At 40.2% G+C, this 27,869-nt stretch overlaps 1 protein-coding gene across 4 annotated transcripts in view; it reads right to left on the bottom strand.

Moving 5' to 3' along the window:
- Positions 1 to 8,488: 8,488 nt before the first annotated feature.
- LOC131251589 (tRNA threonylcarbamoyladenosine dehydratase) overlaps positions 8,489 to 27,869 on the bottom strand; it is a 65,656-nt gene continuing 46,275 nt past the window's right edge. For 3 of the 4 annotated variants that reach the window (XM_058252367.1, XM_058252365.1, XM_058252366.1), the window contains exons 8-12: positions 19,559 to 19,774; positions 17,978 to 18,102; positions 16,202 to 16,259; positions 13,058 to 13,168; positions 8,489 to 9,701 (exon numbers count right to left, since the gene is read on the bottom strand). In XM_058252367.1, coding sequence (XP_058108350.1) covers positions 13,058 to 13,168; positions 16,202 to 16,259; positions 17,978 to 18,102; positions 19,559 to 19,774 — 510 coding nt within the window. In that variant the 3' untranslated portion in view covers positions 8,489 to 9,701. Of the gene's footprint in view, positions 9,702 to 13,057; positions 13,169 to 16,201; positions 16,260 to 17,977; positions 18,103 to 19,558; positions 19,775 to 27,869 lie in introns of those variants that run through there. The other variant, XR_009173976.1, reaches the window with a different exon arrangement.

Raw genomic sequence — 27,869 nt, 5'->3', positions numbered from 1 at the left:
AACGAAAAAAATAGGTATTCATACCAGGTGGCTCGGAGGCGCACAATGAACCTTCTAAAATCCACAAATCAGATAAGAATGAGTTGATTTTTCTTTTAAGGCCTTAAGAAATCATTAAAGCATGCACACGCTAAATGGATTGGATGTCTTCCACCTATTACAATAGTCCTTAAATGCAATTTATAAGTTTTTAATAGTGAACGTCTCATTCTTCCCTCATGTGGTCCATTTGACAATAGACGAGCTTTATTTTTAAGGTCACAGGAGAGCATCAAAGGAAGTACATGATGAGATTGGATGTACCATGCATATTATGGTGAGCTGCACATATCATTAGTATATATTAACCATTATATTCTAACATGTATAATGGTTCTTTTAGCTATAAAGACTTTACCTATAGTATTAATTGTAGCTTTTTATGAAGTTTTATATTACAACTAAAAGCTATCATCTATTTATAACTTGTAAAGCCTTTATAGGTAAATGCATACTGCCTTTATAGTTATAATACCTCCTTTTACAATTTAAAAACTTTACAAGCATCCAAATGACTTCTTAGAGTAAAATATTTCCACACTCTAATCATTTGAAAATTTCCTTTAAAGATGAATGGCCTTGCATTTTTTAATCACTGAATGGTTGACACGTGTTAATCTAATTAACCAATTATTTTATATTTATCCTTTTTTGGAGTGTAACTGATCACACATGTTTGAATGTAATCGGTTTTTAAATTTTCTCCATCATCTAAGTTTGTGTGACCTAATCAACGGGGTGAATGGCAAATAAACATTACAGTGGGCCCTAAGAAGTTTTCAATGGTGGGCATCCAATCACCAATGATTCGTTGGTCTACCTGAGATTTAGATCTACCTTATTTTTGGACTCATGCCCTAAATTTATCTGGAAAAAATAGATAGATGTCATCGATAAAACGGATACATCATGGTGGGCCAGCATAGCGTCTCCAACACCGACGTGGTACTCGAGGGTTCGCACCAAGGCCCTTTTTAAAGTCTGTTAACGGGAATGTTCATACCCATCTCGATGGACAGGAAAGTTACAATCCACTGAGTCACATGAGGCCAGTATAACATGCATATGACTATATGGGAAATCCAAGCCGTCGATTGAAGATCATTGAACGCAAATACCAGGTTGATCATTAATTAACCAGCCGACATTACAGGAAAGAATAGAAAACCATAAATGGCCGTTGGATTAAGTCATTGTAAATGTGTGGCCTACTGGATGAGTAGATCAACCTAATTCTCACATCAATCGGTTCTCAAGGTGGGTCCTACAATTTTGACGGATTGGATGCAGTATAAACCAGACAAGTTATCTGTAACAGCTCAACAGATGGTAACTTTTCTGTCCACCGAGATATATGTGAACATTCGTCTGCTCTATCTTAGTTCTACGTAGGCCTTAGCTGGCGGCTCATGCTCCACTAAGATACGTGTCTTTCTGTTTCGAGATTTTTAAGATAAATTCATTTTAAATATTTTTATTTAAAAAATATTTAAATATTAATTTTTTTCCCAAACCCCTGAAACTCGTGAGAATTTATCCAAAATACACCTTTTATATGGGAGCGGACTAGATACTACCTGCGTTAGTCTGTAGTGGTCCGTGGGGGCCATATTAGTTTATGTGTTCTATATCCACGCCGTCCATCAGTTTTTTTAGATTATTTTATTCATTTTTGATCAGATGAAGAAGATGGAAATTTCAGATGGACCACACCACAGGAAACAGTGTTCATTGAATGCATAGCATTGAAAACCTCCTATGGCCCACAGTAATTTTTACTTGCCATCCAATCTGTTTATAAGTTCACACAGATATAGATGAAATGAAAAAAACAATAATCCGCTTGATCAAAATCTTTTTGGCCTGCAAGAAGTTTTTAATCGTTAATCATCACTGTTTCCTGTGGTGTGGTCCACTTGAGATTGGATCTGTTTTATCTTCAGGGAAATGTCCTAAAATGATCTGAAAAAACTGATGGATGGCGTGGATATACAAAAAATACATGAAAGTGGGCCCCATAGTCAGTGAAACACCGAGTGTTGTGTTACCTAGGTAACACCTAATCTGCTGCCGTTTTATATACTACCGTAGCTAATGACGATTTTTTCCCGAGCTATTTTCGTTTCTCCACGTCGGTAGGCAGCCAATCCTGTTTTACGCGGAAGCGGATTGCGTACCGAGTAACTCACCACACTATGCATACTGACTAAACTCTGTGGGGCCTAAAGTGATTTATGTATTTTATCCACTCCGTCCATCCATTTTACCAGATAATTTTAGGTCTTTTTCCCATAAATGAAGCAGATCCAAATCTCAAGCGGACTACACCATAGGAAACAATTTTAATTGAGAGTCTACCATTGAAAAATTCTTGGGGGCCACAGAAGTTTTGGATCAAGGTTATATTTGTGTTTTACCCTTGTCCATATATTTTTTATCTCATGAACAGGTTAGATGACAAATAAACATTACTTTGAGCCCTGGGTACGTTTCAACGGTGGAAATAACTATTCCCACTGTTTACTGTGGTGTGGTACACTTGAACTTTGTATATGCTTCAATTTTCGGATCAACCCATGAATTAACCTGGAAAAATGGAAGGACTGCATGGATAAAACATATACATTCACGGTAGAGCCAACAGAGTTTACTAAGTATGATAAAGGCGTACTTGAGATACTCATTACCACGCAATCCGATTTCGTTTCATGCAGTTAAACACCCGAGGTCGTGGGTCCCTGCATCTTGTATATGTAAAATTCACTCCCTCCATCAGATTGTATCTCGATGCTAAGACCTGGGGAAAAATCAACGAGATCCAAAACTATACATTCACGGTGGGCCCAACAGAGTATACTCACTACGATAAGAGTGCTGAGTAACTCAGTACGCAATCCGATTTCGTTGTCAACACAAACAGAAGTTGGATGCAGCTAGGGTTTTGACCCCTAGTAGTGCAAGATGTAGTGATATTCATGCTTTACGTTTCAACGAGATCCAAAACTCAGGTGGGCCATACCACAAGCAATAATGGAGATGTAATGCCAACCATAGATTTGTGCGTGGCGTCACCATCGTGTGTATCTTTCATCAGACCTATTAATCAGGTGTAACTTACTAAAACGAAGTGGAAAATAAAAAATAAAAAATCAACCTATCCAAATATCAGGTGGGTCATATCACCAGCTTCGATATGGTGTGGTCCACATGGAGATCTGTAATCCTGACTTCATTGGGTCATACCACATAAGATGGGAGAAATGAACCGTGACTTAAAACATTCTACATCACGTTGGGCACCACTCGACGATGTGGCTTAGCAAATCCAGCTCCGATCTTATTGGTCCACACTTCGAGATGGGGTTCACGAACAACTTTTAATGCATTAAAATTTCAGTCCCCCATCCAAGTGTTCTATGGATGTTTAGACCGGTGTTTCACGATGATTTAAAATCAGGTAGGCTCCACCAATGATGTTGTATACCTGATTTTGCGGATGATCCCATGATTTTATAGGACCATAATCGGTGGAGGTCACACATGGTGTATCTTACTAATATACTATAGTATACTATGAAGGTCGAGGGCATAGTACCTTTTCCCAATATATATATTGTACGTATGGTTTAAATGATCGTTTTCATGATTTTCATTAGAACGAGTGGATTAACATATAAAACATGTGTTTACACAATCCTCGCGCATTAATGTGGTAGAGGATTCTGGTCCATAGAAGGGGAGGGGATTAGGTGAGGTCCTGACCGTGTGGCCCACCTTGATGTATGTGTTGTATACTCACACCGTTCATCAGTTTTTTCAGCTCATTTTATGGCATGGTGCCAAAAATGAGCCTGAAAAACTCAGGTCGGCTGGGCTGGGCTGGCCACAGTAAAAAAATCAGGCCAATCTAGTCCAGAGCTAAGTACCCAAGCTCGGGTGGGCTGGCCCAGACAGCCCAAATCCAGCTATCTTTAGACCAGGTTTGGGGAGAGCCTCAAGGGTCATGGGTTGGATCTGGGCCTGAATTTTCAGCAGGTCTGGCCCAATTGAAGAGTGGACCTGCCTGGTCTTGGCAATCCTTAGCTAAAACTCCCAAATGTCGATGATGACCCGAAGATCAACCGTAGATGTGATATCCACCTTGGATGGGCCATACCATGAAGATCAACCGTAGATGACCAGAGCTGTGTGGATTGGATGAATGAAAATGACGGTTGATTTTTTTAGCTATGTATTTGTGATCATACATGGTCCCCTAATCAGTTGGCTAGGATCACTTGTGATGGTAGCAATGGGCTGAGTTTGGGCCTCATTAGGTAAGGCCCAGTCCGTTCATGCCTGTCGTGGCCCAATAGGCAATGGTGAAAAAACATCTCCTCCGTTAAACAATCTAGTCCGTTTAAGTGGTTGTATTTGAACCATCCATTCGCATAGTAACAATCAGATAGCTAAGAATGTATACAGAGGGTGCGATTTGAAACATCTCTCATCCACTATAAGGCCCACCAGATGAATGGCCTGGATCAATAAGGGGAAGGATACATCTCTAAGAATGCGGATATGAATTGAAAACCCCATAGTTCTTTAGACTAATCTCAAGTAGCCGGCGAATCCCCGTAATATCAACGCTTTGGATCACTGAAACGCCATTGATAACAGCAACAGGAGGAGAGAAATTATCAGATGGCCACGTCTAAGTTATGATATAATCATTTTTTTTCCATCACTGTGTCACATATGTAGAGTATCTTATCCGTATAAAAAGTGGGCCACACCATGATAATCATGTAATATGAAAATCAGGCCAATCCATTCATTGAGTGGGCCACACCATACACTATGTTATATACCATTGGTCCTGCTGCCTGATTTCCATTTCAGGTGTGGAAGCGACAATGCATGTTAGGTCATTTTCACTCTAGATTGAACTTTTCTTGGTTCAATTTCTTCCAATCCTAGCCATCCGCAAAATTGTCCATATCTTACATCAGAATGTGAACACATTTGTACATCCAAATGCATTCTAAAACTACGTTAGGATGCAAAAGAAAAATCAATTGCCAAGGTTCATTTTATTAAAGAGACATGAAATATAATTTCGATTGACAATGCGTGCAAAACTATAATAATGGAAAGATGCTTTAAAATCTAAAGGTTTTATAATTAGACAGACTAAAACAAAGTATATGAAATGTAATTTTAGTAATAATAAGAATGAAAAGGAAAAATGAGTTAAGATTGCTAAACTAGTACCCAAAATGACAATTTCTAGTATCTGGGATCAATAATTCATAAAATCATGAATTGAGAAAGACATTGTCCATAGAATTAGAAGTGGGTGGATGAAGTAGAAAAGAGCCTGGATCCTTACTCTTGCTCAGGTTGTAGACTCTCAGGAGTTTTAACACCTGGTCAAGGGTTCGAGTATCCATAGGTGGTGAAATTCCACTAGCGTGAGTGTGTGGGGTGTTTGTGTTAAAAATTTTTAAAAAAGAAGAAGAAGAAGAAGAAGAAGAAGAAATAAAGAAAGAAAGAAGGAAAAAAAGAGTAGAAATGAGCCTCTAGAGTTTTATGTAATCTGGTTGTATTTGTAAAACAATACATAGTGGAATGAAAATTTTGGGTTACTCATGCTTCTTGTTTGCAATGTTGAATATTATCATTAGAGTAGAATACTGAATACTGCCTAACCAACCGTATTTTTTTAAAAAATAAAAATCTCTAGTTACATCCTAGAGTGGAGTCAAGGGTTCGGGCTCCATTTTCGGGGCATGACAGAGTCCCCATATGTCAATCAAATTAATGGGAATTTTATATGATAGCGTTGAGACCAACCATGCTTTATGGGATAAATATTGAGTCCAGAAACATGTTCTTGCAATGACTAACTTTTACCTTCGGCCAAAACCTTGGTGGACCATGACAAAAGAGAGGCAAATCAAGGGAGAAAACTATTTCCTTTTTCCATGGCCCACCAAAGTTTCATATTAAGATAAAAGTTAGGCCCTAAAGGTGTCAAGGGGTGCTGCATCAGGTGGACGGTTCAAATTTTGGGCTAATAATCTTGGAAATGAGTTCTCAAAAAGTTCTCACGATAACTGGTGAGAATTGGTGGGCACATGAGCATTCATATATATATATATATATATATATATATATATATATATATATATATATCAAACAATAAAATGGGCATGTTGTGAATATTAAAAACAATGTATGCGACTTTAAATAGGTTCAAAATTAGTTGATTGCTAGAGTGCCTATGATGACAAATTACGTTTTCCTTAAAGATTCCAAATGATAGTAATGTCATGTCCTTAAACAATTACATGTGATGTTTCATAGCGGGCATCTTCGTTTTGGTTACTTGAGTTTTGATGGTTTGAAAAGACTAGCTAGCAGGAACATGGTGACAGAACTGCCTCTTATAAATCACCCAAATCAAATTTACAAGGGTTACAGTTACAGAAAACAGCACAAAGATCTGTTCCCGTTAGAAATCCATAGAGTCATGTCTCCACTTCAGCTTGTGCATTCAAATTTGTGTGAGATGTATTGTCATTTAAATGGTAACATGTCTTTCTTTACTTTCATTGATGATTTCAGTATAAAAATATGCATTTATTTTTTACAAGAGAAAATCGAACTTTTAAACATCCTTCAAGAGTTTCTCCTTGAAGGTTATCAGGACCAATGGAGGAGGTGAATACACTTCAAATGCTTTTGAGAACTATAAGAAAAAACGAAATTGAACATCAAACGACCATGAGTTACTTGCCTCAACAAAATCGAGTGGTCGAAAGGTTAAAAAAATAAAACGACTGTGGAGATGATAAAAAGTATGCAAAAAGGTTTTTTTTTTTTTTTTAATTGTATCTAATTCTTTTTTGGCAAAAGTTGTAGCCAACACAATGAATGTGTTAAATAATTGTTATGAAAAACCTTGATTGTGAGACATCAAAAGAAGTATAGAGTTAGAGAAACCAAATATTTCTTATCTCTGTGCCTGATGATAAAGGATTGTATATTTATTGTTTGTTGTAAGAAAGAATACAGACTCCACAATTCGGTTACGAGGTGATCATTAGTAGAGACATGATGTTCGATGAAGCCAATGCTTTGAATTGGATTGAAGATGATATGGAGAGGCAACAACTTGGGATACATGTTGATTTCGAAGATGATGTGGTTGATCAAAACGATTAATTAACCACTCCTTCAAGTCCATCTCAACTAGATATTCCACAAACATCAGCATCATCATTTAAATCATGTACGTCTACAATGCCTCCATCCACTAGTGTCATTCACAAAAATACTCTCCGTACATCTAAATTGTCGCAAATATGAGAGATTTTGAAATTGCTTGTAATAATGATATTGATTATGATGGTGATTATATTAAGTGTGTTATTCTCATATTGTGACCCTCTTAGGTTTGAGGAAGTAGTCAAAGAAGAACAAGGGGTGAAAGCCATGGATGAAAATCGAAGCCATCCAGGAAAACACACATGGGAGTTAACTTCTAGAGTACAACCTATAGCCATTCAGTTAGTTTATAAGATAGAGCATAAGGTAGATGGATCCGTTGATGGGCAAAATGCAAGGCTAGTGATGACAAGCTACAAATAGAAATCCAGAATCGACCATTATGAAGTATTTGGTCCCATAGTCAAATTGAATTAATTGTATTATTGATTGCTTTAGCAGCACAAAATCAATGAAAAATCCATCAAATAAATGTGAAATTGGCTTTCTTAAACAATATCCTTGAAGAAAAAATTTATATTGAAGCACCGGTTGATTACGTAAAGAATGGACAAGATCACTTGGTGGACCGACTTAAAAAAGCACTTTACAATCTCAAGCAAGATCCAAGAGCATGGTATACCTGTATTGATTCATATCCTCACCATAGCAGGCTTCCCAAGTGTCCCAATGAGCGTGCTATTGAAGTCAAGTGCAATGGCCTTGGTGATATATTGTTGATATCAATGTACATTTATGATCTAAATCTTCATAAGGTGATGGTGTCATGATTGCTAAGTTTAGGAAAAGAATGGATCATGATGATAGGCATGGGTTTCATGGTAGATAATTTCGAGATCAAGAAAAATTAGATAGAAGATAGATTTTTCATATGTTAAAAGAAGTATGTTTATTAAGTTTTAGAAATGTTTAAGATGGACAACTTTAATCCAGTATGCATGCACATGAAAATTGATTTGAAATTCAGGGAGGACAAGAAATGCAATCTCGTAGATCCCACACACTTCAAGCAAGGCCGAACATCATGTATGGTGTGAGGTTATTCAGTCGCTACAAAGAGTCTCCAAGTCATATTCATCTTAAAGCATCATATTCATCTTAAAGCATAAAAGAATTTTGCGCTACTTATAAGGTACACTTCATCATGAATATCTTTTATTCATGTTTAAAAGAAATTAGACTTTCTCGGTTCATAGATAGTTATTGAGATGGCGATATGGATAATATAAAAGGTACGCCAGGCTATGTGTTCTATATTTGTAGTGGTGCATTCATACAATCATTAAATAAATAAGATGCGATTGTACTCTCAATTGCAGTATCATCTTGTGCGAGTCTCGTTGTTTGGTTAAGAAGAATGCTTGAGGAGATGCATCATCTTCAACATGGTCCCACGATAATTTGTTATTGTGATAATAGTTTGACGATCTCTCTTATAAAAAATTCTAGTGTTTCATGGACATAGCAAGCACATCAATATTCATTATCACTTCATTTATTGAATTCATGAAGAAAAAGACATCAAACTCAAGTATTGCAAATCATGTGATCAAGTTGTCGATATTTTCATGAAGTCATCAAAATCCAACACCTTCGACAAGTTAGAGAAGATGTTGGGCATGGTTAATTTTGAAAAGTCCAATTTAAAAGAGGATGTTAGGATGCTTTCATAAATAGAACTTGGTAAGTCCTTAACTCAAATATGCAACATGTGTGTACACATTGAATTACACAAGTAGTCACAGATAATAGATGTATTGCTATTTCGTGTCTTTGTTAAAAACTTTTATTATGAGCCTGGAATTCTCTCATTGGTTATGAGGCTATATATGTATACATGGTTATCATCTTCATAAGCATGATATAATATGCGCAAATTTTGAAAAAGCTTATTGAGTCTTTTTTTTTTCTTTTCTTTTCTTTTTTCTCTCCTTGGTTCATTAGCTTCTTCTTTTTTCTTTTTTTCTTTTTCTTTTTTAATGAAAGGTAAACACTACCAATGATTGAACCCCATTTCACTTATATTACACTCTATACCCGCTCATTTAACAAGATTAGATTGTGCATCTAGGCCATCAATTGACAAGATGGCCATCAAAATGATCATACAACACTCAAAAATGTTAGAAAACAACGGTACCTTCATAAATAAAGTTGCAGGGTAATCTAAACGTCTATTCCCATCATAAAGTGGGCCACCATTCTGATCTATAATAGCGTGATCTTTAAATTAGAGGATGGCCTGTTTAGCAGTTCTCACTAGCCGACTAGCCATTGGCAGTTGATAGAGAAGCCCAGGCACAAAACGTCAGGCCCCTTCATTTCCAGACTTCTTGCCGCGTTCTCATGTGCATCTTCATCCAGCTTTGCCATGTGTCGCCTACAGGAACCTGCCATCATCACACAGCAAAGAAGTTCCATCAGTCCTTAGAAATTGATGGTGGGCCATGCTATTTCTTCAAGAAAATGAGAATACTCTGTTCAAACATGCATTCTAATTTGCTTTTAAAAGGACTCCTCCCCTATTTTGAATCAGGACAGTGTTGGCTGAAATAAATGCAAGCTTGTAGTCTAGAGAGTGAAGAGGAATTTGGGACTAAATGTATGGTAACTTCAAGAGGAATTATATGATACACTACTCCAGGTTTTCAGTTCTGACAAGTTGGGCACATGGTTCAGTAATCCAGACCGCTGATCTGTTCTGCCTCACTGTGGATGGATTACACTGCAAGAATCTCCTCGATAGGATAATCTTAACCATTCAATTTTGGCATACACAGACAGTTTCAAAAAATACAACATTCATCCACAAACAACAGAAAATTGTCCTTATACTGGTTGCTCGGAACTTCCAATCCCAGAGATTTTTCAATCATCTTCCATCCATGGTGGGACCCACACCAGTTGTGTGGATGACAAAACCATGAGCCCAACTTTCAGAATTAACAAACCATCTATTCCAGCATACATATCATAGAATTATTTGTTGCTTAAAATAAGCTTGCAATCTCATCAGCTGAGGCATTTAAGAATTAAATCATTTAGAGTTCTGCTAAGCCCACATGCCCAGACATGTGGTGAACTTGGCACGTGCAGCGAACATCCAACCAGTGGATAAGATGGATCTCAACCATGTAAATGACCAAGTCCAAAAACCATGCCAGATACATTCTCAGGTGCCCCCACATTACGAAAACAATCATCATCATCTAAGACTTGCCACCACCATTGTGGCAAATATAGCTGAGACTTTGAAAATCTCACAATATTCTTGTGGAAAATTTATCAAAAATATTATCCAAATAATATCATGAGAATGTCAAAACCTCGTCTGTTTTAAAAATTTTGCAATTTTATCATAGAATTATCACGTTTTTTAATGTAAAAGCAATTATAAGTTAAAATAATTTACTCTATAAATATACATAATTTATATTTTTAGAAGTCATTTGTTAATTTATAATAAAAAATTTAATTGTGTCAGCTAGATTTTCCTGATAATACTGTGAGAATGTTAAAATATGTAAATCTTCCGAGAAATTGCATGGAACGAGACTTGTCACCATGAAGACAACTAATTGGGGTTGGCTACACGAATCTTGTTTCGCCATTCCATTTTCGTTAATGCATCACTCCATTTTTCCATATCACTAATTCGCTACGATGCAATGACTTTCTATTTTTTCTAAATTGACTTTCACTTTCTCAAGACCCAGTTTATATTTTGCAAGATCAATGACCCAGTAAGAATACTTCTTACTGTATTACAACACAATTTCCTGTGGGGCCCAGGAAGGCCTATCTGCATTCATGGTGGATTGTTGGATAGGAGGGGGCAACCTGGATTGCATAGGGCACCAGAACGCTCTGATTGATGATCACCAACATCTGATTTTGCAGGCCCTTGATCAGATGGCTGTGTTCATCCGATCACAGTAACTTCAAGAACATGCCATATGGTGTTGGCCTTCCCATCATCATGATCACTGGTAGGCCCACCTAGGCCACACAGAAATTTGCACCTGCTATAGTATGAAAATCCTTGCGAGATGCCTTCCAGCCCAAGGAAAAAGTTAGTTATTGAAACTTATGGTAATCATCTCTTTCAACATCTTATAATGGGAAAGGGTCCAGTGTAGACACTTCTTAGATATTGAAAAACAATCATTGTACACATGGCACAGCGGAGCTTGGTACTATTCATCTGGGGGGAGCAACCATGAATGGAACTTCCCAAGCATTTGTGCCAATCAAATGATCCTAACAGTCCAAATAGAAGACTTTCAAAGATTACAATGGCCAGTCATAAAAAAAAAAAGTTCGACCAACTGTCCACATTCACTCCTAGTTTGTTGGTGACTCATATCCATTGCCTACTGGATAGTCCATTCTTTTTTATTTTGTTTTCAATTAATAGTTGTTGCTTATAAAAACCAACAGCTCACATGAATAATGTGAAATGTGGCCCATCCATAGTAGGGGTACCAATGTACAGTGTTCTATGTATCAACGATATTGGTCGGCATTGCTACTCAGTGATATGATACCATCCTAGAATACAAAAAATCCATAGTTACCATGATAATATCCTCAATACATGCCGATGTATCGTGATATCTGTGACCTTCAGCGATATTTGCAATATCTTCCCACAACATCTGCGATATCTCCCTCTATCTTCCACTTAAAGAACCTAACGAAATTGGTTTCCCATCTTCTTTGTATATTTATCATGTAAGTGACTTTTAATCACGTGTCGTGTCTTCTTCCTTAGAAGATGTTCTTTTACTTACATACTGATACCGCTCTTAATACTTTCTCCCTAATTGACAATCTGGTATTATCACATTCTATCCTTTTCATCCGTAGGACATTTGCTCGTTGGGTTCCTACCATTTCTAATTACTGGTATACTTCCTGTTACACAAGTACTCAAAAGAAGATAGCACTCAAAATAAATTAGAACAAAAAGCACTCTTCTTTGTGCATGCATAGTGTTTTGTCTTTTATTGCTTGTATTGCATTATATTTGAATCATATAAACTCAGTTTGGAAATAATTGCATCACTCGTGGGAAAAGCGCATAGTTTTGTCCCCAAAACAACGAAAGCTATTATGCATGTTCTTTTTGCTTTTTCTTTTATGTATGATTTGAGTTCTAAGTGTGTAATAATGTGTCTTTAACATTTCCTGAAGTTTGAATGAAAAATACCATCATTTTTCTAAAGTTTTTTTTTAAAAAAAATATGTTCCCTTATACTGCAATACATGCAACATATCCCAAGGCTCTTCATGATATTTCCGTATTCTAAGGGTGCAATACATAGTGCAATACCAATACTTCGAACAGTGCAAATGAATAGTCTAGAGTCTGGAATCCATATTATGTGCCATGTATATGGGGGATCTCATGCTAAATATCTAAGAAATAAAGTGTCAAACACCAGATCCTTATCTTTCTCATTTGGGAGAAATGGGATGACCAAAATATAAATAGTCTAATACTGAAGAAAACTTTTAAGAAACAATTCATTTAAATTTCAAGTGCAATGAAGAGAAGAATATCTCAATCAAACAAAATGTGAAAAGACTCATTTGAAAATAGAGTAAGAATAGCAAAACAGTTAAATAAATTTTGAAGAAAAAAAAAAATCCAAAGCAAGATGCATGAACCTATCAAGAAGGCTGCTAAGAACAGTTTCACCATGCACACAAATTATTACAACTAAGTGAAAAATGCACAAACCTATAAACCAAAGTCCAACTCAGCTCTCTTCAAAATGCCTGTCACCCTGGCAAAAAAATCTGGTTCTCTGTCCCTTATGTCATCAAGGGTCATTGACTCGTGCTCTTCGGCCTGGATAAATGAAATAGCCATCTCACAGATCCAAAAGATATCCAGAGGAAGGAAAGGAAAAAAATAATAATAATGTCTTGGATTTAGAAGCAAAAGGTGCATCTTGGCAACTATCATTTTTCATCTCTTTTTTTTTTCCCCAAAAGAAATGGGAATACCTGTATATCTTAAGGAATTTTGTTTTTTCTTGAGACAGGTTAGTTTCACTTTGGATTGAAATCTGTATTGTATCAGTCAATTCGGGCATATCTTAACCATATTGGCTCAATATGATACACGATACGGAGTTGTATTGGCCCTAACTAAAAAAACAAAAGGGGTGTATCGGCTCTTATTGGACTATATCTGCCGATATGGGCCATAAAGGCCCAAATTTGAAATTATTTATTTGTTTTCTCTTCTTTTTCATTTTAATCATGAAGGAAGCTTACGAAGTCATTTTAGACTAGATCTAGGCATATTTTGGGGATCATAACAAAAGATTTTGAGTGGGATTAAGGTATTCAAAAATGGTTATGTAATGGACAGTAACAGTGGAGCCGTTACGCGCTACAGGGCCATAACAGCCTTTACAGAAAGATGACCCGTAACAGTTGTTACGGAACAGTAACAGTCCTTTACAGGGCAGACACTTTTTTTTTCAAATGGGCCATAACAGCCGTTACAGCCAGTATTGTAACAGTACCTATGGTGGTAGTTACAGCCTACCGTTATTGAATGAGTGGGAATTGATGGAACGAAACGGATTGGACCACTATGGGAAGAATTAGAAAAAAGGGCAAACCATAAAGCTTCTTTTTTTTTTTTCCACTGCGTGTGTTATAATAATCCTTTTGTTGAATTCAATGTAATGGGGCCTAACTCACCAAATCATGTTTGATTGGTGTTCAATTATAGCCCATTTGGTTGACTTTCAACAAGTCAAGCTGACATACAGCATTCTTATCAAAGAAAGGTCGGAGACACTATTATAGAACAGTTTGCCCCAACCAATGATCTCTTAATAAAAATTTAACCTAGTAGAAGAGGAACCGTTGGCAGGTTAGTTTTCCCTTTAAGGATAATGCTTAAAGGGTTTAACCTAGCTTTCCTGTTGGGCATGTTAGTGTTTCCCTTAGGGCCTATTTGGCCAGCTGCATTAGGGAGGATTATGTGGGATTGAATAAGAAAAATCAATGGTTCAAACTTTATGCATGTTTGGTTATTAGCTTTAGTGGTATTGGTTCAGCTTTGGAAACTGAACCAGATAGAAATTTGAATTCTCCCGGTCCCGCTGGATTTACAACTACCGGAGTGAATCCCGCATGGATTTAAGAAGAAAAAAAAATTGGTATGTTGCACAGTGGTGTATGGGCGTCACCAAGTTTCATGGGGCCCACTATGATATATGTATTATATCCATACTGTCCATCCATTCTGAGAGATCATATTAAGCCATAAACCCAAAAATGAGATAGATACAAAGATCAAGTGGACCACACCACATAAAGTAGCGAGGATAATGATTCCCATCGTTGAAACCTTCCTAAGGCCCATCATGATGTTTATTTGTCATCTAAGATGTTCATAAGGTCACATAGACCTGGGTGAAGGTAAAAAACAAATATCAGACTGATTCTAAACTTCTGTGGCCCGTTAGAAGTTTTCAATAGTAGACGTTAAATCTTGCTAGTTTATGTGGTGTGGTCCACTTAAGATTCTGATATGCTTCATTTTTGGGCCCATGCCCTAAAATGATCTTGTAGAATGGATAGACGGTGTGGATGTAATACATATATCACTTTGGGCCCCATAGAATGTGGTGACATAAACATAAATGCAGTGCGTCTTTGTCACAATCCACGACATCTCATCCACCGCAGCTGGTGGGTTTTCACCATTGCTAGCCAAACATGATCACCATCGCCATCCTAGGATATTCCAACTTATCCAAACAGACCGTCAAAACTGTCCCGGGATATTGCAATACCGTGGAACTCTAACCCATCCACCGACAACATCATCATTACCTTAAAACTAGTTCCATCCCTTCTAATCCCACCTAATGCAACCGGCCAAACACACCCTTAAAGGATAATTAACCTAGTACAAGAGGAACCACGGGTCCCTGCTATTCCCTGCTGCAAACTTCTTCAGCCTATCTTCCCCTTTTGGTCTGATGGTGCCAAACATGTATTAGTGACTTCGTGTGCCTCGGTACCATCTGCATGCTCAACGGGCCCATTTAACACTCTATGAGGTAGGCTTCAACTATTCACAAGTTCCCCTCTGGGTGGCACATGATAGTTGCGATAAGGTGTGGTGTGGAGTCTGACTGTGTTGACATAAGTATTGTTGGTATCATGTATTACTTGGTTCCTTGCTATCTTGTGCAGCTAATTAGTAGAGCATGACCTTTAATGGGCACCTCGTACTTAGCTGTTTGCCTGGCAATTGACCCTCCACGACCCTACTTTGCATGATCGTCCTTTTAGGTTCGTGTGTCATAGTCGAGCTGAAGGTCAATGTTGGGTGAGACCATGCTGGCATATGGTTGGTGTCAATGTGCACCTCTCACATAGCTTGCTGACTCCACTGTGTCAGCTCAACAACCAAGCTATTCAAGCAGAAGTTGAGTCACAAATTTGAAAGCTATGCTTCCAGCGATATTCGCAAGTGTGACGTAAGTAACTAGTATATGGGCTATGCTTAAGATTAAATTAATATGTGATTGGCAATGCAGCTCCTGAAGGGATTGATTGATGCAGGAAGATTTGCGCTATTCAATTTGGAGTTTCAGAATCTTATTTTAACATGAATTTTTGGGTCAGACTGTTTAGGAATCAAAACCCATAGTATGGATTGGGATTATGAGAAAGAATATGGAGTATTGTTCATCTATAGAGCATAGGGACTTGATAGGATTGACTGATGAAATAGGATTTGTAAAGCCAACCACAAATAGTAGGGACAATACTATGATGATGATGATGATGATGGATTTATAAATTCTTTGCCACTAGCAGTCACTAGAAAAAAATAACTACATTTTACCTCTTCAAATTTTAGAAGAATCAAATTTGATACCGATGCAGGCTTTCCTTGGTCCCACCTGCAAAAGAAGAAAGAAGGTTAACGGCAATATATAGTGATGGAACTCTCTCCACCATAACTAAAATGTCAAAACTTCAGAGTTGGATTCCATAGCATTATAAGTGCACTACTGGATGCAATGAAGGCATGGAATGTGCCTGAAATCAAGGTTACGTGGATCGCGGGTCACTACAATACATGGCAAACTACTTACTCAAATACGTGGTATGCTGGGGGTAGGATTAGGTTTGCAACTTGGGTGGGTTGGGCCGGGTTGAGGGTCAACACAAACCCAACCTGGCCGAAAGAGGACCCAACCCGCAACCCAATCCAACCAATGTCCAACATGAAATCCTCTATACTAAACTGACCAAACCCGACCCGACCCAACTCAAATGCATGCAATTATTGTATTTACCAACATGACTTAACCTGACCCGAATTTGCTCAACCTGAACCCAATCTGATTTCACATCAGGTTAGAGTTGTCCAACTGTAACCCGAACTGAGGACCCAGGCAACCCGACCCAACCCCACATGAACTTGGTTTGAGTCAGTTGGGTTCGGGTTGACCCAAGTTGCAGCCCTAGGTAGGATGTGGGTTGCTCCAAAATATGCAATAAGTATATGCAATAAAATTTTATATGTGACTTAAAATTGAAATTTATATATGAAATGATGTTGTTATTATTTTAGATCTTGGATACATGGTATGATATTATATGCATATTAGTCAAATTACAAATCTCTACAGCCTAAATATAAATTTACATTTCTTCTTAATCAACACCAAGAGTATAGAACCATAAATTTTGGGCTGGTAAAAGTAAGGATCATGGTCGCAAATGAACCATATCCAGATCGAATGATTCAGAATAGAAAATGTAAGGGTTAGCAATTTAGGTACATTGGTTTGAATTGATGCTGAGAAGAAATGAATCTTATTAGAAGATATTACTGAAGAGGAATTACAGGGTCCTGCTCATCAGCAGACATACAGTTTGCTGACTCACATGATTCCCTAGACGTAGGTCCATGGTTCAATGACCCTTAGTCCCAAACGGTTGATACAACATGCCCTAGTGTGGATGGAGCATGCCCAGAAATCCCTCAGGTTGGAAGATCTTTACACTTTGATATTGCACCTTATTTCCATTGAATTTAGTTGTTGCTGTCCTTTTCCTCTCGAGCATCTGCTGATCAGCCACCAAGATAGGGGATCAGACTGTCTATTCTAGGAATTTCTGGGCATACATCGGGCAGAGTGTAGGCTGTTAGATCAATGGTTTGGATCTCTGAAACACGGGCCCCACAGTTCACATATCCTGTGTGATAGAAAACTGTCTTTATGCATGTGGGCACACCATCAATTCAATAGAACTCTACCGCACCAATCACAGAATCCTCTATTTTGGACATTTAAATCCCGACCCAATCATCAGATGATCACACACATACGTTGAATGGGGACCATGGCCCACTTTTTCTTTGCCATCCTTCTTTATTCATGTGGTGCGCTCCACTAGTGATTTTTTTGGCAAGTGCATCTTCATGCCAGGACCCACCAGATAGATACTTGGATCTCGCACACAAGGCATGCTAGCACATGGCATCCATGCTTGTATTGGACCTTTCTAAAACAAGAATAAAAAGTTCTACTGCTGATGTTTTTAGTTTTTTGAAGCAAAGAGATATCTTGTCACAAACCAGAGATACTCGAGCAAAACCGATCTTTACCTCAAAAGCATCAAGTCATTAACAGATCGCCACATTGCCCGTCCAACGTCCCTTGCAAACGCATCTCTTGCACTTCGCCCATGCCACAGTTCTTTTACAACATACATTACTTCTTCAACATCTACCTTAAGAGTGTGGATGAAAGCAATGATGAGAAATTACAATAAGACTGGGTGAATGAAAATTTCTGTTAGCAGAGGCTGTTTTTGGACAGCAAATCCCTGAATATCAGTATTGCCATCTAATCCAAGTTAAGGTGGGACAGGCACCTGCCACATCAGACTCCAGCTCTTGCAACATTTCAACTTCCCTAAATGTCTCAATTTCTGGGCTCTCCCTGAAAAATGGCATGGCAAAGTTTGATGTGGCAGGCACGGTCCCACTATAATTATATGGAAATCTTGGTGTTTGGGGTATTTGTTGTCCAAACAGAGCCTAAAAAACAAATACTAGCATCAACTTTTGATATCTGGGCATCTTAGAAAGGAAACGGAATCAATCAAACAAGAAAAGACATTATAAACAATCTTCATTTTCAAAAGAATCATCAAGTATAGTGGTGATAGACTTTTGTTGCTAGGACTGCCGAAGGCTGGGGCTAGGTTCACTTGGGCCTGGAATTTGAACTGGTCAGACTGGACCTATTCCAAATTGTGTCTTTGCTCCACCCAGGCTCAGCCACTGACAGCTCTGTTTGTTGCCATTCACAGAATCTGGCATTTGAGTTATTTGGAACATGGGTATCAGGCTTACTGAATTTGTGACTATACCCCACTCCCACAGGAAAAAAGGTAAAGACAGTTATCTTTAAATATAGCCCCACACTTGCAAAAATAAAAACTGGAACAACGTTGAGATACTTGAAACGTACGAGAATCACACAAGAGTGGTTCAAGCATAATCATATATAGAACATCTGGTTCAAAAACAGAAGGCCCTGAGCTGCATGTGTATCAAGACAACCATACACAACTACATGAATGAGATTTGGACCATCCATCATGTGCATCTCACCATGGGGGGTTCACAGATATAGTCATCATAAAAAAAGCCTTATCCCAACTAATTGGGGTCAGCTACATGAATCCTGTTATGCCATTCCACTCTATTGCAGACCACATCCTCGACAAAAACATATGCCCTCAAATCTTTTCTTACTACCTCCACTCACGTCCTTTTGGGCCTTCCAAAGGTCCACAGATCCAAACTTAAAAAATCTAGAAAAAAAAATTTATTCCAAGAGTCCCAGACATGCCAAAAACTTTTGAAGTAATGAATAGCTCACATTCAATGGGCAGAACACCTCTCTTTCAAGGGTTAGGATTAAACATCAGTGTGATTTCTGAGCCGTGATTCATGGACCATCCACCGTAATACCCATCTTACTTCTTATCAATACTTGACCATGTTCTTTTGAAATTCTTTTTCATCAATGCTTTATAAGACATAAATTGCATAAATTGGTCAGGAGATGCACATTTAACTCAATAGGATCACTCCTTATTCGAGATTAATTGATCCTTCAGAATATGAAAAAACACCAAGTGACATAAGATAGTATTGAACAAAGAACTTTAATACCTGAACATCCATTGCAGTGCCATACAATATTTCCTCATGCTCAATAAGGCGTTGAAGGAGAGTCCGGTAGTGATCCAGATCCAAATTCACTACTGGTTCTGTTTGGACAGGCAGCCCTGCAAGCTGCGTCACGACATAGGAAGCCATCACCTGTCCAAAAATGGCGGGGATAGTTCCCAAAACAGGTATGATACGGACCCTGAAACCTGGTACAATCTGATATCAGGATTCGATCACAAGTTAGAATATCAATGCCCACAGCTTTCAAAATTAAGGGAAATCACAGGGTCTTGAGCCTCAGCAAATGTGTCGTTTGCTGAAAATCAGGATTTTCATATATGTGGAGCCTACGTTTTGCAATCCTGACCCTTGATCTGACATGCTTGACCGTAGATGAGGATGTTCCAAAAATATCCTAGAATGGAATGTCCTAGATCCTTTAATCTTCGGCCCATTTTCCTTTCAATGTAGAGTGTCGTTTTATCTTTTTGTTTACCTTCTGTTTCAAGGCCATGGTTGGAGGGTTAGGATTTTCCAATTTGGGGGATTTTTCAGGCACCACCAATCCAATGGTTCACATACAATTAGGAAATAAGTTCAAACCTTTATGCCACAAAATTTCTGATAAATCTAATTTCTTTGTTACGATTAGAGATAAGGTCACACTCCCTTCCAACCGACCACGACATAGTGGGAGACGCGACCTACTGGTGTTTGGCACTCGGGCGCTCAAGTTATCCACTCGGTCTCAACGTTAGAGCATCCTGTTGGCCTACAAGGTTTTGGGACTTTCACCCAGGGACATCCTACGTGCCCAATAAACGTAACCAGATTTCCGATGTCCATACTCAACCTGCCAACCACGATACTCATGTGGTGGCTACAACCCTGATGTCGCTAGGGTATGAATGCAAATGCATCATGCAATATGTGAATGCATTTGACCATCATCCGAGTCATGCAAGTCCTGCATGCATGCGAGGCAGCCCTATCTCATATAAGTCCTCTAAAATGTTATAAGACATAGGGACATCAACTTTGTTGTACATAGGCAAGCCGGAACCATGAATGAACCATCATCCAAGTCATGCATACATGATACGAATGAAATATGATAACATACAATCATAACCACTATGCATGAGGTGTGTAATACCATGTCAAGCATAAAGCAAGGCTAAATCAATATAAAGCCAAGCTAACTCAAATATAAAAGCAATGCTAAATCAATATAAAGTCATGCTAACTCAAATATAAAAGCAATTCTACATCTAACATAAAATAAGTGACGCATCAATATAAAGAAAACACCATATCAACGTAAAGGAAGTGTTATAGGAATCATAAGCATAAACATCACACAAATTACTAAGGTAATGCTACATAAATTATCAAGGAAATATTGTACCAACACAGATATAAAATATTACACCACATAATAAGGGAAATCCATCATTTGTAATGGGTGGAACCTACTAGGAAACCAAGTTTATCGAGGTGCATAGGGCTATACTTAAGTGGTCTTTCAAGCTAATGGGCCCACTCAGCAAGCCCGCACCTACGCGACTAAAACATATAACTATCGGCATCCAAACGGGGCAACAATTGTAGGATCCACAAACAATCATGGCGGGCCCGAAATGGTCATCAAAGTGAGCCCTAGAACTATCCCTCAGCAAGGCCCAAGGGGGCAGGCCGCAACCAACCAAACACGGGCCTACGATGGGTTCAATACATGCAATGTGTGGAACCCAAACGGTAGTTCAATGGTGGCAATACGACACAAACCACAGGGTTGGCCCATGGTACGACCACTACATATAAATCCAGACAGGCCTAATGGGCGGCCACAACATGAACAATAAAGCAACCCATGGTGTGGGCATCAGTTATTCACTAAAGAGGAACCACGATTAAATTGGATTGCAAATAAAATCACTATGGGCTCCACAAATCTAATACGGATATGACTAGGGGGGATCCACTCGAATCTATGCCCCACATGCTCCTACATAGGTGGGCCTATAGTCGAAAGGCCCAATCATAGTGAGCCATGTGGGCACATCAAGAGTCTCAGATGGGTGCCAGTCGTAGCCTCTAATTACAACCTAAACATGCTCATAACAACCTAGAAAGGCACGACATGTGGGGTTCACCAACAATCGCAGTGGGTCCCTTAAATGACACTAAGGTGGGGAGTATAATGTCCTAAAGCTGGGCCCACAAGGCGGCCCATTAGGATCTCAAACATGCCCTATAAATGGGCTAGCAATGAAAGAACGTGGTTGATGTAACATACATGAATCAAGGTGGAGACTAACGTAGGCCCTGCCTACCATGGGCTGCCAAGTGGATGGATAGCTTGACTACGCAATACATGCACCAGGTTGGGTCCACGGTGGATCCCACCAAGGGTGTGGATAGCAATTAAACTTTATAATTGTTCCTAGAAAGGTTACAATGGAGACATCAAATGCCCATGTTTCTTTGGTGTGGCCAGCTTGAGTGTCTGATCGGCCTCATCTATGGGCTCATGACCTAAACTGATATGGAAAACATATGGACGGTATGGCCGTATGGGTAAAATAGATACATTATGGCGGGTCCTGCTACCAGATGGCCAGCGTGGGTAAAATACAGACATCATGGTGGCTCTTGGGAAGGTCTTAATGGTGGGCACCATTGTCCCTTTGTTCCTTGAGGTGTGACCCACTTGAGATATGGATTGGCCTCATTTTTGGGCCCCATCCTAAACTGAACTGGAGGGACAGATGGGTGGCATGGATCAAACGAATACATCGGGGTGGCCCCAAAAGGTGGGCCCTGCTGGACAGTGTGCGAAGTGGGTCCCCTTGTGTGGCCCTTAAATGCCTTGAATCAAGCTGATAGTTGTGTCTTCCCTTCATCCTGGCCACACTTGGCGAGGCCCGCCAGGGTACAGGTCATGTGTTGCCCGTGCCACCGTTAAATGGCATACAATCCACACGGTAGGCCACATAAAGGTTGCAACAGTGGGCATCATTGTCCCCACTGATTCTAGTGGTGTGGCCCACCTAGGATTTGAATATACCTTATATTTCGACCCATGGCCTAAAATGATATGGAGAAGTCTGTGGACGACGCAGATTCAATATAAACATCAGGATGGGTCCCACTTGTGAGACCCTTGGCCAGAATGGGTTACCGACCATGCATGGCTTCTTTTTTTTTAATTATTATGTGTTTTATGTTTTAAATACATTATCAAGGTGGGCCCCAAGGGGATGATCTACTCCATCCACTGTCTTGGCCAGCTCGAATGGGGTCTAATAGACTCTGACTTGGGATGGTTTGGACAAACAGTGAACCCATTGTGGTCCTTGGAAGGTTTCAACATCCAGAAATTATTTCCCTATGTACGGCCCACTTGAAATTTGAATCTACCTCATATTTTGGCCCATTACCTAAAATAATCTAGAAAAAATGTTGGATGTCGTGGATTAAACAGATACATTACACTGGGGTCCACGAGTGGAGGGTACAGTTAATGCCCCCAAGAGGTTTCTGCCTCTCACGTCATGTGGCAGTAGGTCTCTCTTTTTCTTTTTTTTCTTTTCTTACTCTTTTTTTTTCTATTGAGTGGGGTCCACAAGTGGATGATCCACTCCATTCATCTTATCGGCCAGATCTCCGTGGACCAAAGGAGTTCGGGATTGGGCAAGTTTCATCACAAACACACATAACAGTGGGCCTTAGAAAGTTTCAACAGTGGGGTTCGTTTCCCTCAGTGCGGTCCACTTGAGACTCGAATATGTCTCATTTTTCGGCACATGGCCTAAAATGATCTTAAGAAACTGGTGGACAGCGTGGATTATATAGATGCAACAAGGTGGGGTCCACGAGTGGAGGGCTCCCCCTCCACATTGCATGGATGGCGTGAGAGGGGTGCTCCCCACCCCCATCACCGCATGTAGTGTGATTGATGCAGTACAATTAACCATTTGCTCTAGAAGCTCGAACTGTTAGAGTATGGCAAATTAATCCCTTTATCTCATAACCCAGGCCCACATCTCATGGGTTAGGACCTCGACCGAACCCTCCTCGTGGGCCCCAAATCACATAGGTACCGTTTCACACGGGCCGCCCACCCCGAGTGTGTCCCCGCATCTCACAGGCTACCCCACTCGAGCCTGGTGTGAAATGTGCATTAATCACCCCCGGTGAGGAGTCTCGAACACGATACCTCCCCCGTGGGCCCTGCCCACCCCGAGTATGCCCTTACATCCCACAGGCGACCCCACTCATGCTCAGTGTGAAAATGCCCCCGCATTAATCACCCCGGTGAGGAGTATCAAACACAAAACCTCCCGCTCTGATACCAATTTGATGCAAGACAATTAGCCACTTGCTCTAGAAGCTCGAATTGTTAGAGTATGACGAATTAATCCCTTTATCTCATAACCCAAGCCCCACATCTCATGGGTTAGGACCTCGATCGAACCCCCCTCGTGGGCCTTAAATCACATAGGTATCTTCACACGGGCCGCCCACCCCGAGTGTGTCCCTGCATCTCACAAGCTACCCCACTCGAGCCCGTTGTGAAATGCGCATTAATCACCCCCGTTGAAGAGTCTTGAACACGATACCTCCCCCGTGGGCCCCGCCCACCCCGAGTGTGCCCCTGCATCCCACAGGCAACCCCACTCGAGCCCGGTGTGAAAATGGCCCAGCATTAGTGGTCCACCTGATGGTTGGATTAGCCTAATGTTTGGGCTCATCGATCAAAATGACCTAGAAAGCAGATGGGAGATGTAGATTTAAGAAATACTTCACAGTGGGTCCAATGAGCGGAAACCCACCCCACGGCTCCCATGCAAAGGGAGTCACTGACGCAGGCTTACGAGCCTCCTTTTTCTACACACAGTGTGGCCCACCTGGAATGTGTATCGGCTTAAAATTTGGGTTCAAACGTCAAAATAGGATGTAGAATCTGATGGACGAAGTGGATGAAACATATGTATCATGGTGGGGACATGGTAGGTCCCACATTCCTTTGGCACAAAAAGGGAGCAGAGATATCTCTCTCTGGATGCACGTCACCTCCCTGTTTTCATTTTCATTTTCTTTTCTGTTTCTCTTTTTTAATATACATTTGTTTGTGTAGGGTGTTGGGGGTATGACCACCCCAGTGATGTCCACAAGGGACGGTTAGATGGATTCAAACATCACAGTGGGCCATGGTGGGGCCCACAATCCCTTGACCAAGATGATATTTATATGGTCTCTTCATCCAGGTCTTTGTGATCATTTTATAAAAAAAAAAAAAAAACAAGTTAGATGGCAGATACACATCATGGTGGGTCTTGTGAGCTCACAAAAATAAAGGAATTAAAGGAAAAAAAAATTAATTGGGGGGGGGGGGGGGGGAGATTTCCCAACCCATGCACTCACTCTTTGATTGTCGAATGGTGTGATCAGATGGCCACCAAGCTCTTAGCCTCCTCTCTCTCAATCTCTCTTTTCTCTCTGAATGAGAGGGAACGATAGATGGATGAGAATTGTTAGGATGGAAGGCATGGGGGAGGAATGGACCTTGTCGACTTTATGGGCGTGAGGGGACATGAGGCATGGGTAGCATTACATTATTGGCATGAAAGGTATGGACTTTGTTGACTAGGTAGAACGAGAGGTATGGGTTAAAGGCATGGTAGAGATTCATTTCTCTTAACCAGGAATCTTTTTGGAATCGGCGCATACGTAGCGCGTAGTGTTTCGTCGATTTGCCCTTGGACTCACAACTCCTATTCTAGGTATCGCATTAATGAGCGAGACACGGCGTTGGAACCGCGATGACGGTGCAGTCACGAGGGTACAACTCTCGAGGTGTTGCGGTACTGAAATAAGGTCGCGATTAAAACTCATCGATCTGATCCGCTAGGAATGTGCCGGCATTGAAAACGAAGCGTACAGTTGGCCTCACAGGGTTACGGGTCTTACAACTGTACTCCCATAACAAAAACTTTCGTCCTCGAAAATTCTCCACAACCAAACCTTACACAAGACGCTCTTGCCAAGGTGCTATGTTCAGAGTTTCTAAATTCTCAAATGGGAACGCTACTTTTATACTAAGTTGCAATGGAAACTAAGGGTGTGTTTCTAAATTTCCAAGATTGGGATTCTAATAATTCTAAGTTCACAATAATCACGCAGTGAAGTATATCTAATCTAAGACCATTAACAGATATGTGATGTAGTTCGTAGGTATTCCCAAGTAATGCTCTGACACCATCTTCTGTCTGTAAGACCCATGACCCTGCGAGGCCAACCATACGCTTCGTTTTCAGTGTCGACACATTCCTGGTGGATCAGATCAACGAGTTTTGATCGTGACCTTATTTCAATACCGCAACACCCCGAGAGTTGTACCCTCACGACCGCACTGTCACCGTGGTTCCAACGCGCGTCTCGCACCCCAATGCAATACCTAGAATAGGAGTTGTGAGCCCAAGCGCGAATTGACGAAACACCGCGCGCTACGTGTGTGCCGATTCCAAAAAGATTCTTGGTTAAGAGAAATGAATCTCTATAAGCCTTTAACCCATACCTCTCTTTCCACCCAGTCAACAAAGCCCATACCTTTCTCATGCCTTTCATGCCAATAAGGTAATGCTACCCATGCCTCATGTCCCCTCGTGCCCATAAAGTCGACAAGGCCCATTCCTCACCCATACCCCCATGCCTTCCATCCTTACAACTCTCATCCATCTATCGTTCCCTCTCATTCTCCCCCCAATTTTCAAGCAAGAAAACAAACAAAAAAAGAAAGAAAGAAAGGAAAAGAGATGGGGAGATTGAGAGAAAAGAGAGATTGAGAGAGGATGTTAAGAGCTTGGTGGCCATCCGATCACACCATTCGACAATCAAACAGTGAGTGCAGGGGTTGGGAAATCCCCCTTTTTTTCCCTTTAATTCCTTTATTTTTGTGGGCTCATAAGACTCACCATGATGTGTATCTGCCATCTAACTTGTTTTTTTTTTTTTTTTTTTACGATCACAAAGACCTAGATGAAGAGACCATACAAATATCATCTTGGTCAAGGGACTGTGGGCCCCACCATGGCCCATTGTGATGTTTGAATCCATCTAACCGTCCCTTGTTGGACGTCACTAGGGTGGTCATCATGGTGTGCCATATAGGCTATTACGTAAAGGTAACGGTGGCAACCATTACGCGTTACGGGATCGTAACGGCCGTAACAGCCATTATGGAAAAAAATGATCCGTAATTGCTGTTAACGGCACGTTACGTCCCCTATAAAGGCCATAATAGATCCGTAATTGTCTGTTATGGGGCAGATACATGTTTTCCATACTTTTTAATCAACATTACGAGGCAAATACAAGTTTTTTAGGATTTTTTTCAACAAAAAAAAAAAGAGACCGTAACGGCCGTAACAAGGGCCGTAATAGCCGTTACGACCCGTATCGTAAAGGTAACGGTGGTGGCCGTTACGGCCACCGTTACCGTTACGAAACACCTTGGTGGTCATACCCCCAACACCCTACACACAAACAAATGAATAAATAAAATAAAATAAAATAATAAAAAAGAGAAATAGAATAGAAAATGAAAATGAAAACAAGAAGGTGACATGCATCCAGAGAGAGATATATCTGCTCCCTTTTTATGCCAAAGGAATGTAGGACCTACCATGGCCCCACCATGATGCATATGTTTCATCCACTCCGTCCATCATATTCTACAACCCATTTTGACCATTAAACCCAAATTTTAAGCCGATATACATTCCGGGTGGGCCACACCGTGTGCACAAAAAGGAGGCTCGTAAGCCTACGTCAGTGACTCCTTTTGCAGGAGAGCCGTGGGGTGGGTTTCCACTCATTGGACCCATTGTGATGTATTACTTAAATCTACATCTCATATTCTACATCCCATTTTGACCATTGAACCCAAATTTTAAGCCGATATACATTCCGGGTGGGCCACACCGTGTGCACAAAAAGGAGGCTCGTAAGCCTACGTCAATGACTCCTTTTGCAGGAGAGCCGTGGGGTGGGTTTCCACTCATTGGACCCACTGTGATGTATTTCTTAAATCTACATCTCCCAACAGTTTTCCTAGGTCATTTCGATCAATGGGCCCAAACATCAAGCTAATACAACCATCAGGTGGACCACACTACATGCGGCGATGGGGGTGGGGAGCACCCCCCTCACGCCATCCATCCAACCTGGAGGGGGAGCCCTCCACTCATGGACCCCACCTCGTTGCAGTTATATAATCCACGCTATCCACCAGCTTCTTAAGATC

This window comes from Magnolia sinica, chromosome 7 (genome assembly GCF_029962835.1).
Source record: "Magnolia sinica isolate HGM2019 chromosome 7, MsV1, whole genome shotgun sequence".
Classification (NCBI taxonomy): domain Eukaryota; kingdom Viridiplantae; phylum Streptophyta; class Magnoliopsida; order Magnoliales; family Magnoliaceae; genus Magnolia; species Magnolia sinica.
The sequence above is the reverse complement of the archived record's forward strand: the minus strand, read 5'-3'. Positions and strand labels throughout refer to the sequence as shown.